The 12,919-nt window shown below is 41.4% G+C and overlaps 1 protein-coding gene across 1 annotated transcript in view; it reads right to left on the reverse strand.

Moving 5' to 3' along the window:
- Positions 1-4,952: 4,952 nt before the first annotated feature.
- Positions 4,953-12,919, reverse strand: part of LOC109879218 (MAM domain-containing glycosylphosphatidylinositol anchor protein 2) — a 425,402-nt gene continuing 417,435 nt past the window's right edge. The window contains exon 18 of the mRNA XM_031800190.1: positions 4,953-8,566. Coding sequence (XP_031656050.1) covers positions 8,478-8,566 — 89 coding nt within the window. The 3' untranslated portion in view covers positions 4,953-8,477. The remainder of the gene's footprint in view (positions 8,567-12,919) is intronic.

The following is a 12,919-nucleotide window of genomic DNA, read 5'->3' on the forward strand; positions in this document are numbered from 1 at the left end:
GGGTTGAACCATAAGAAGTACCTAACTACAGATGTAGGATCAGGTTTCTCTACCACCAATCCTACCCATAACAATTCGATACATCAAACAATATCTGTGCCAGGATCAGCGGTACGGAAGATGATGGGACCAAAGTTAGCCTTGCCATTAAGATGTTTGTGGATTTTCTGTGCTACTTTGGCATTGTTGTTTTGCACACTGTTCTAGTGGATGATTTGAAAGTTGACTTTTTCTAACCCATTTTAAAACACACATCAGGGGACAGACCAAAACAAATGTCCTGAGGCAACGTGAGCACTAACTCACCTCAAAGACGTTGATGTGTCTAGCCTCGTCCTTAATCTCCTCAAACCACTCCCAACAGAATATACATGACAAAACCAAACACAAGCTGATTGCTGATGGAAAATAGATCAAAATTGCCCAATAATGAGGTTGCATTAGATAAGATCATCTGGCTGCTGGGCTTGACTGACTTTGACAGACAGCTGGTATGCTGGTACGGCTAAAGATATTGGTTTGACTGATGCAACTACCCTCCTTCAAAGGGGCATTAGTGGTCCATTAACATTCCATGACATTTTCCCATCCGCCCAGGAAGACAATGGAAGTCATGTAAAAAAGCACTGTTGCGGTGCGCGGCAAGGAGAGAGGGGAATGTAATGTCATGTAAAATGGTATTGGTCACTGGGTTGAGATTCCAGGTTTCAATTCTAATGTAGATCTATGGGGGCAGTCTGTTGGCTGGGTTGAAACAGAGGAGAGAGGGAAAGAGGACAGAGGAGAGGAGATGTGAGAGAGAGAAAGAGAGAGGAGAGATAGAAAGAGAGACATTGAGAAAGAGTAATAAGAGAGAAGGTAATTGAAAGTGCTTAAGGTTTTAAAGGGCAAATGCTAACAGAGGTTATCAGCAGCAGAAACCATCTGAATGTTTTATGGGAATAACTTATCATCTGGACAAAAAATAAAGTTTGTCATGCTTTATTTAGGGTTAGGGCACGCATGGGATTAAAAAAACATCATAAAGAAGACTTTAGAGTAACTTTAAAACACTCTGTAAAAGAAAATCGTTTTTTTTTGTACTTTGAGTGTGCACTGATACGATACAACCTTGGTATATAATACACTCCTGGATATAAACGTGCACCTGGCCCAGCTGTGTCCATCCATAACAAAAAATGTGTCCATTTAGAGATCCTGACAAGACGTACAGTAACACTAGAAAATAATGCTAACCCATGACCGGTGGTAGTATTCAACTGAATTGGATCAAAAATGCAAGGCCTTTGCTGGGGCCAGAACCTGCTGGGCTGTTTATACAGATTTGATAGTTATTTATTTATTTAACCTTTATTTAACCAGGAAAAGCCCCCTGAGACCCAGATTCTCTTTTTCAAGGGAGACCTGGCTAAGAGGGCAGCAACAATCAATACATTACAGAATTAAACATGCAACAATGCAATACAATTCAAAAGAACAGCAATCATGGTAGGGATATACAGGTTATTTCTCTCAAGTCTATAATAATAAGGATTTATTAAAACATAGAAATGATACAGGAATATAGTTAACTAGTTATATCTAGTTAACTGTGAATCTGGCCAAACACTCATTCATTCATTCTCTCTCTCTCTCTCTCTCTCTCTCTCTCTCTCTCTCTCTCTCTCTCTCACTCGCGCGCGCACACACACACACACACACACACACACACACACACGCCCATAGTGGTCTGTATCTTTTGGGGCAGCTCGAGGTTAGCCTGGAGGCAGACGGATGACAAACCCCTGAATCTCATAAAAACAATAAAACAATAAAACACTCTCCCACTGTTTCCCCAGGGCATCACACACAACAACAAAACAATAGACAGGAAGCAATAGCTCTCACAAACAATCTGCCTTATGGGGACATGGCCAAAACCTGCCTTATGAGGACACGGCCAATACATATCTTATGGGGACACGGCAAATACATATCTTATGGGGACACGGCCAATACATATCTTATGGGGACACGGCCAATACATATCTTATGGGGACACGGCCAATACATATCTTATGGGGACACGGCCAAAACATATCTTATGGGGACACGGCCAATACATATCTTATGGGGACACGGAAAATACATATCTTATGGGGACACGGCCAATACATATCTTATGGGGACACAGCCAATACATATCTTATGGGGACACAGCCAATACATATCTTATGGGGACACGGCCAAAACCTGCCTTATGAGGACACGGCCAATACATATCTTATGGGGACACGGCCAAAACATATCTTATGGGGACACGCCAATACATATCTTATGGGGACACGGCAAATACATATCTTATGAGGACACGGCCAATACATATCTTATGGGGACACGGTCAAAACCTGCCTTATGAGGACACGGCCAATACATATCTTATGGGGACACGGCCAATACATATCTTATGGGGACATGGCCAAAACATATCTTATGGGGACACGGCCAAATACATATCTTATGGGGACACGGCCAATACATATCTTATGGGGACACGGCCAATACATATCTTATGGGGACACGGCCAATACATATCATATCTTATGGCCAAAGCCTGCCTTACGAGGACACGGCCAATACATATCTTATGGGGACACGGCCAATACATATCATATCTTATGAGGACACGGCCAATACATATCTTATGATGACACGGCCAATACATATCATATCTTATGAGGACACGGCCAATACATATCATATCTTATGGCCAAAGCCTGCCTTACGAGGACACGGCCAATACATATCTTATGGGGACCCGGTCAAAACCTGCCTTATGAGGACACGGCAAATACATATCTTATGGGGACACGGCCAATACATATCATATCTTATGAGGACACGGCAAATACATATCTTATGAGGACACGGCAAATACATATCTTATGAGGACACGGCAAATACATATCTTATGGGGACACGGCAAATACATATCTTATGGGGACACGGCAAATACATATTTTATGAGGACACGGCCAATACATATCTTATGAGGACACGGCAAATACATATCTTATGAGGACATGGCAAATACATATCTTATGGGGACACGGCAAATACATATCTTATGAGGACACGGCCAAAACATATCTTATGGGGACATGGCCAATACATATCTTATGAGGACACGGCCAATACATATCTTATGAGGACATGGCCAATACATATCTTATGGGGACACGGCAAATACATATCTTATGAGGACACGGCCAATACATATCTTATGGGGACACGGTCAAAACCTGCCTTATGAGGACACGGCCAATACATATCTTATGGGGACACGGTCAAAACCTGCCTTATGAGGACACGGCAAATACATATCTTATGAGGACACGGCAAATACATATCTTATGAGGACACGGCAAATACATATCTTATGGGGACACGGCAAATACATATTTTATGGGGACACGGCAAATACATATTTTATGAGGACACGGCCAATACATATCATATCTTATGAGGACACGGCAAATACATATCTTATGAGGACACGGCCAATACATATGTGATGGGGATACCTAGGTCTGCCTAGGTATCTACAATTTATTATGGGATCACATTCTATGTTTCACAATTGGTACGTACCATGATGTTAACCTGACCCTTCTGGGGACACGACCAGAGACTTTTTTATTAGGACATATACTGTATTCATGATGAGGGTAGTTTCTCTACCCAAAAGCAATGCACTATTTTTGTATTCAACCCCCAAACACATCAGTGTAAACTATCTGACAGGAGATGCCTAAAAGGGATTTCTGCAATTATAGAAACATTTTTTTCCCCCTTGCATTAAACGTTAATTAGTTTTTCTGCAAACACAACATTGCTGTGGAGGGTTATACACTGAATACTAAATTCAGGTTGTGTGGTATTTTCAACAGTTACTTAATGAAGGACTTAGGATTCCCTTGGGGCACTGTGGCCTAAAAACCTCTGGCTCTCATCCAAGTTCTCAGTTGACAGTAGACTTGTTGTTATTTCTCCATCTATATATCTCAACTGTCCTTTTTGCCATTATCACTCACTTTCTCCTGTCCCTGAGGGCTGGAGGAAGAGCCGTCTGGCTAAAGCCCAACAGCCAGCCACGCTACCCCCAAGTTTATAACTCAACTCAGTGATATGCAGCTCCATAAACACAGCAGGGACATTCGGTGAAACTAACAATTTGCACAGATCACAAAAGCTTTTCGTTTCCAGTCCTTTGAGTTGAATACAGGTGATCACTGGAGGAACCGCTGGGACATGGTGTCAAGAACAAAACTGTGAATTGTCAAGAGGAGATGAGGTAAAGGGTATAATGGCAACACAAATTGTGCTAATTTAGGAAGTTACATATGTAGCAAATACAAAGGTGTACAAAGAGGCATGCCCATCTCCCATGGAAGCACCCTACTACGGCCCTCTATCCGTGGGGGCCGTCATACCCAGAACAGGACTAATTCAACAACACGAACATAAAATATCTTTTTTCTTTATTTTAGCATTAGTTGCAGGTATGGCACACAAAATGGGTGATAAATCCAAAGAAATACAGTGAAAAAGAAGCCTAATTATATATAGAGCACAGATCAGAGAATAATTATTACAAGGTGTTGGCACAGTACAACATAGGCAACGTAATCGTTACACAGCTCTCAGAAACATCCCTACAGAATTTCATCTCTTCGGTACCCTTATGTAGCAATTCAAAAGGGTACCTCTCAGTAGTCTAAAATGGCCTCCTCTCCTCGTCTCTTCTCTTACACCATTCTGCACTGAAATTACAACATGGTAAAATTCCCAAATATCCACCATGTCGCTTCGACTTATACAAGGGTGTTTTTTAGATCAGAGCAGTTGAAGGAGAGAAGACACAAGAGGAAGAAGCAACTTCAGCGTACTGAGATACACCCCAATGTCATAAACCGAGCGTGACAGGAAGTGATGCGGGTAGTAAGGGTTACCACTTCCTGTGATATGTTATATCATTGGGAGATAATAATATTAAAACCTGGTGAAGAATGGCACAATGTGACAAAGCCCTTCAGTTATGATGGACAATAGTGATTTCAGTGAAGTACAGTATGTGTTGAGTTTGCCAAGTATAGTAGTAGGTCTATGTCCAAGTCAGAAATAATCAATAAACAGGTCTAAATTTGACCTTTTGACAAATAGTTTTGTAACAACATGATGCATGGCAAAATTATACGGATCATTTCACAGATAACAGTGTAATATGTGTGAATGTGTCTTTTAAAAAGGGCTTAGGTAAAGCTTCAAAGCCTAAATCAATTCTCAATTATTATGGCACGCTCATTTTTGATTTACATTCAATATGATCTGGGCATCTTTGTGAAAGCGAACAGACTCTACAGCATAAACAGTACATGTAAACGTGATAATGTCCTAGGAACTATAACATACGCCTTATGAGAGGATGTTATTAATGCTTTCTAACGACTGCCAATCATTCTGCTCTGTTTAGTTTTATGTATGGTGTGTTTTTCTTTTCCATGTTTCTGTTTCTTATCACAACTATTGTACACTGCATATGCTCACACGTGTACACGACCCGCTCGGACCAAACCAGGCATATTTTTCTAGTTTGTCTTTGCATCACATAAATGTTTTCTGCGTCAAAAGCCACAATACCAACCAAATTACAACTCAATAACAGCCAAATTCGTTGGCTACAATTGTCTGGTAAGTTTCATTCTTGATGATCTATGACTGTTAGTTTTTCACAGAATTTGCATTCGTGTCTTTGGATGGATAAGACTGTATGAATGTCAACGTAACGAGTAAAAATAATACAAGTTATTTATTATCGATGATTGTGTAATATGTTTCTCGGGGTCTATAAGCCTGACTTTGTGTGAGCAGGTCACATATAGGTGCATATATACTGCATTTTATATGTTGAGACCTTATATGTTGTGCTTCCAGTTCTCCAACATAAAACAGTGATCATAAACCTTTATAATAGAGCTTCTTCACATTTACAAGTTATACAATTACCAAATAGGTTTAACGTCTTATGTTTCCATCATCGGTTTTTGATACTTCAGCAATGCAAGGGAGACAACAAGAAGATAAAAAGAAGTTAAAAGTCAGATCATTTTCCCAACAGAAAAATATAAGAAACAAGACCAACAAGTCCTCAAAACGTTTTTGTTTTCTCTTCATAACCAACAATGTACGGAATTTTTTCTTTTAGTCTTTTTTTTGTACAATATCTTTTTAAAAACCAGCTGGTTAAGGTAATGGAGGGTCTCATGTAGATCTTCCACAGGCAATCTTCACAGTTTGTGTAAAAGCAGAGAAACATTCTCGCTAGAGTAATAAAATATCATTATTATGATCATTATTCATATTTTTCTCTCCCATTGTTTGATATAAATGGTGGAGGTGTGTGGGGCAGCGAGGCTTACAGTATTCCATCTACCGGCATCTTCAACTCCCTGTACAACACAACATTATATTCATTAATAGTTCTGTTCTTTTCTTTTAAAAAGTCAGTTCGGCTGGGATGGAGACTCTTTCGGAAACAGTGAGGCAATCAATCGACTGTCTTTGTCCTCATACAGTATGTGTTCTCTGACTGTCTTTCTGAGAAACTCCATAGCCCTTCCTCTCTTAGTAGTCCATCGCTTTCACCCCTCCTGTCCATTTATACTAACTCCTTTATTGGAACGGCCACAACTGCCTGGTTTGTGACATCTTGCAATAGTCCTGGGACCTAGGCCCCCCGGTCTGCCTGACTATCCCCCAGCTTGCCCTAAAACACACACACACACACACTCACACACACACACACACAATTTCAACTGAATCCCTTTGAGGAAGCGTGCTTTCCACCAGCACTTGTGGGGCAAAATAAACATGTAGAAAATAGCCCATCAGTGGAAACATCACCATCACTATCATCATCATAGGTGTGTTTGGTCTTACCATCCAGGCTAACAGTTCGGTCTGTTCTGTTGTTTGTGATCTGAAGGCACTTTGTTTCATGGCAGGAAGTGGCTTCTGTTCCTCAGCTGCAGGGTTCGACCGACTGGGGGAGAGCAGAGACACCTCTCTTCTCATCTGTCTTCCACCCTTCCTTTTTGCCTCTACTCCTACCCTCTACTCCTTTCCCCTCTGCCCTCCACCTAGCCTCCAACTGTCTGTTTGTCAGTCTGTCTGTCCATCTCCAACCACCTCTTTCTGACTGCTACAGACCTCCACCTCCCTATACACATCATCTGTCCTAACCCCAAAGCCCTTCCTCCACCTCTCTCCTACCCCACTCCACCCTCTAACCCTCATCTCTTCAACTCTCTCTCCTACCCCACCCCTCTCCACCTCTATGCCACACATCTCTCCACCTATATATCCCACACCTCTCCAACTCTATGCCCCACCCCTTTCCACCTCCTATGCCCCACCCCTCTCCACCTCTATACCCCACACCTCTCCACCTCTATGGCACACCCCTCTCCACCTCTATGGCACACCCCTCTCCACCTCTATAACCCACACCTCTCCACCTCTATGGCACACCCCTCTCCACCTCTATACCCCACAACTCTCCACCTCTATGGCACACCCCTCTTCAACTCTCTCTCCTACTTCTCTCCAACTAACCCACAGACCCCGAGTCTGGAGCCTGCCTGGGGTTTGCCTGGAGTCTGCCTGGGGCCTGCTTACTTGGCCTCACATACCCTCTGTTGGCCACTTGGACTGGTGAGGACAGTGTTGTGAAATACTTAGGCAGCTACTGGGCAAGAGGGGAGAGAGAGCTGGGATAGATAACTAAATGTCCAAGTTTCTGTTTTCTACTGCACAGCATCAAGTCGAGAGAGAGAGAGACATGTCAAGGTGTGAAGGTCAGGGTGGCTGGGCAGAGTGAAAATAGTCCTTGATGTGTATCAGGTGCAACTCCAAAAAGATAAGACAGAGAAAAGCTTCAATTCAAATTTTTTTTAAGCCGGGGAAAAGTCATTTTGTTCTTCAAAAAGTCCCCAATGTCTCAATTCCCACTTACCTTTCAATTTAAGTTTCCTGACTGGCAAAATTGTTCTTGTGCTTTACAAATAGTTTTCCCGCTGCGCTTGTAAACACTCTCACTAAAGTCCAGGCATCTCAACACCTGGCTTTGCTTCGCTCTCGTAAAAGTGCTCACAATCCTGCGCTTGGGGAGCAATTTTCTGGAAAAGTTGTCTCTTTAAAAAAAAATGCGTATCTTATTTTATTACGTTTTATGTGGTATTTTTTTCCTTTTTTTGGTCTGTTTTAAAGATTTCCGTCCCTCTTGGTGGTCTGTGTTTGGATTCCCTCGCCGCCGCCTTCTGAATGCATGAATCTTTGGTGATTGGATGCTGAGGGTACAATAACACAGACACCAGGGCCGAGGTCGGGCCCGAGACCGGTTCGGCCCGTTTGCCTCCGCCAGATGGCGCAGGGCAGGGTCACCTATGACCCCACCGGAAGGTCATCGCCAAGGTGACACTCAGCAGCCATATATGGGCAGATGTAGATGGGGCAGCGGATCTGAGATCTAAAGGGGGCGGAGACAGAGTTAAACATTTGTTCAATAACATTTGGCATCATCATGACCCTGAAATCTGTTTCCTCACAAAAATATCTCCAGTAATAATATCCAGTAATTCTTAGTTAAAATGAGACATTAGAAGAACTTTCATTAAAACACATGCTGTTGCCATGGTGGCAGTCAGGATCATGTAATATTCATGGTGAGAGATGGTAAATCCATAATGCATGGAGAGAGTCTGTCCTCGACCTGGGAGACTAACTCCTTAACTACTAATGAAGTGATTAAACTGATCTGAATGATAATGGAGCCAGATGCACTGCAGACAAACATTGTCTGAAACTACTGCCAGTAGATTGCTTGGACTTGACATTGTTTAGTTTACTAGTTTACTTTATTAAGATATTACTCCTGGATATTGTAACTGGAAATATTTTGTTTTACATATTTTGTTTTACAAAGTAGATGTTGAAATAGTGACCAGTTATGCTCAAAATCTTATTCATAGCGACAGCTCAGTCTGATTTGTGTAATTCATTTCTCAGTTTTGATTTTCCAGTTAAGTAACACAGGTATTGTGAGAACAAGTAAGTAGGAATGTATTCATTTGACAAAAAAGCAATATCACAATTTGTTCGTTACAATTGTTCACAAGTGATTCCCTTTATTCAATTCCCAGAAAAATCTATCAACACTCCTTCAATCTGTTCACTTAAAATCAAATTCAAACTACGAAGTTTATTTCCCAGGAGTGTGTGGTGTGTTTGTGTGTGAGAGAGAGTGTGTGTCCATTTAGAAGCTGACTTTAATCAGACTTCCTCTCCCTCCTGAAGTGAGCAACACAGTCCTCCTTCTCCTCCTCCTATCTTGTCAATATGGCCGCCCGCCAAGCCATTACCTGTCATGCTTTTCTATTTTTGCTCTCTCTCTCTGTTTGTTCCTCCTTGTCTGCAATTACAGTGATCCCCTCCCCACGGACTGTCGCTCGTTCCGTCGCTCCGTTTGGTCGGGACGGCTATCATTCATGTGATTACTGCCCTGTTGCTATGGCAACCCCACCCCTCTCTTTCTAGAGAGACACTATAGCTGCTGGTTAGAATTGGCCCTCCTGAGACAGCGAGAGCGAACAAGAGAGAGAGAGAAAAAGCACCTCTGCAAGACCCCCTCCTGAAGGACCTGCACCCACACCATAGCATCACCAGCCACACCCCAACCAGCTAAGACGACCCCAAGAAAACCCTGACCACACCCTATATAGGCCCCCCCATAAAAAACCTACAGCATTCCCTCCCCCATGTGCCCCCCTAGACACAACTATGACAACATAACCAACAAAAATGGGCCACAACTCCTGCAGCTCTGTTGGATGCTGGGTATGTAAAGAGTCAATGGTAGGCTTTGAGAAGACTCCTATGGTAGGTACACCTATTGCTCATCTCTTGACAGTAGTACTGTAGACTACTGACCTAAACCCAGATTCCCTTAGAGTGTTCACAGTCAGTCCACTGACACCCCTATCAGATCACAGCAAATTCACGCTCTACTTGAACGGTGCTATGCTCAATCATGAGGTATCAAAGCCAAAGGAACTGAATAATATTAACAAATGGTATAGATGGAAGGAAAATAGTGTGGAACTCTACAAAAAAAACAATTAGGATATATCAAATTCAATCCCTTCTCGACAATTTCCCGGACAAAATGTTTCACTGTAATAGTGAAGGCGTAAACTTGGCAGTAGAAAATCTAAACAGTATTTTTGACCTCTCAGCTTCCCTATCAAATAAAAAAAGTTCCTTGACAACCTAACCAAAAACATAGAGACCCAGAAAACCTGAACCTACACCTTCACGATGGTGAATCACTAAAACAAGACAGAAAAAGAAGGAACAGCACATCAGAAATCAGCTCAATGTAATTGAAGAATCCATAGAATCTAACCAGTTCTTGGAAAATTGAAAACAAACAACAACACGAATAGTTATCTATCCAAAATGGAGATGTATGAATAAATCACTTCTCCAATCTTTTTGGCTCTATAACAAAGAACAAACAACAAAAACATATACAAGATCAAATACAAATCTTAAAATAAACTATTAAAGATGACCAGAACCCACTGGATTCTCCAATTACATTACAGGACAAAATACAAACCCTCCAACCCAAAAAGGCCTGTGGGGTTGATGGTATCCTCAATGAAATTATAAAATATACAGACCACAAATTCCAATTGGCCGTACGTAACTTCTTAAGGTATAGGGGGCAGCATTTTCACTTTTTGGATAAATAGCGTGCCCAATTTCAACTTCCTGCTACTCATGCCAGGAATATAAGATATGCATATTATTAGTAGATTTCAATTTTGGAAAAACAACGTTCCCGTAGTAAACGGGATATTTTGTCAGGACAAGATGCTAGAATATGCATATAATTGACAGCTTAGGATAGAAAACAATCTAAAGTTTCCAAAACTGTAAAAATATTGTCTGTGAGTATAACAGAACTGATGTTGCAGGCGAAAGCCTGAGAAAAATCCAATCCGGAAGTGCCTCATGTTTTGAAAGCGCTGCGTTCCAATGCGTCCCTATTGAGCAGTGAATGGGCTATCAACCAGATTACTCTTTCTCCGTATTCACCAAGGCGTCTACAGCATTGTGACGTAGTTTGACGCATTTATGTTGAAGAATACCCGTAAGCGGCTACATTGCGCAAGTGGTCACCTGATGCTCCCAGAGTGATTCTCGCGTAAAATACAGAGGTAGCCATTATTAGTAGCCATTCCAATCGGTCCTACTGAAAAACGAATTGTCCCGGTGGATATATTATCGAATAGATATTTGAAAAACACCTTGAGGATTCATTATAAACAACGTTTGTCATGTTTCTGTCGATATTATGGAACTAATTTGGAATATATTTCGGCGTTTTCGTGACTGCAATTTCCGGGCGATTTCTCAGCCAAACGTGAAGAACAAATGGAGCTATTTCGCCTACAAAAATAATATTTTTGGCTATCTAACTGGGAGTCTCGTGAGTGAAAACATCCGAAGCTCATCAAAGGTAAACTATTTAATTTGATTGCTTTTCTGATTTCCTTTACCAAGTTACCTGCTGCTAGCTGGACAAAATGCTATGCTAGGCTATTGATAAACTTACCCAAATGCTTGTCTAGCTTTGGCTGTAAAGCATATTTTGAAAATCTGAGATGACAGGGTGATGAATAACAAAAGGCTAAGCTGTGTCTCAATATATTTCACTAGTGATTTTCATGAATAGGAATATTTTCTTTTTCTCTGCATTATGCTAATTAATGTCAGTCGATGATTACGCTCCCTCATGCGGGATGGGGAGTCATTAGAGGTTCATCGAACAAAAGGACCAATTGTGATATTTATGGGACATATTGGAGTGCCAACAAAAGAAGCTCGTCAAAGGTAAGGCATGTTTTATATTTTATTTCTGCGTTTTGTGTAGCGCCTGCAGAGTTGAAATATGCTAACCTCTTTGTTTACTATTGTGATATCATCAGATAATAGCTTCTTATGCTTTCGCCGAAAAGCCTTTTTAAAATCTGACATGTTGGCTGGATTCACAACGAGTGTAGCTTTAATTGAGTATCTTACATGTGTGATTTACTGCATTTATGTGACTGGCCAAGTGGCCAAGTGGGACGCGAGCGTCCCCTATCCTAGAGAGGTTAAAGTCTTTAACATCATCCTCAGCTCTAGCATATTCTCCAATATTTGGAACCAAGGACTGATCATGGCCCCTGTCATTCTAAGCTGAGACATGCTCATTAGCTTTTTAGCTATTCTGAAAGGTAACCTTATGGGCTTTCTGTTTCAATGACAATCTACATTTCTACAATCTACTTAATTGAGACTTGTTTACGTGTTGCTGTGCGTTTTGTTGCCAACCTATTTTGCTACCTGACAACTTTACGGTTTATACTTTTTAATTACCGTTTATATTTTTGTTTTTTCCCTCAACTTTTTCACTCTGGAAGCATTATCTGGACATGGTTCGTCAGGACCTCCAACAGCCAAAGCTAAGTAGTAACATTAACATGATGCCTTCCAATTGCAGTCGCTGTACTCATAATATACAGGAGAACGATCGCCTTACGGCGAGTATAGCTGTGCTACAAGCCCAGCGTCAGACGCAATCGTTAGGCAAGGGTAATTTCAGTGTTTTATTTTTTTATTTTACCTTTATTTAACCTTTATTTAACCAGGCAAGTCTGTTAAGAACAAATTCTTATTTTCAATGACGGCCTAGGAACAGTGGGTTAACTGCCTGTTCAAGGGCAGAACGACAGATTTGTACCATGTCAGCTCGGGGGTTTGAACTTGCAAC

The sequence above is a fragment of the Oncorhynchus kisutch genome, linkage group LG21, assembly GCF_002021735.2.
Source record: "Oncorhynchus kisutch isolate 150728-3 linkage group LG21, Okis_V2, whole genome shotgun sequence".
In the NCBI taxonomy this organism is placed as follows: domain Eukaryota; kingdom Metazoa; phylum Chordata; class Actinopteri; order Salmoniformes; family Salmonidae; genus Oncorhynchus; species Oncorhynchus kisutch.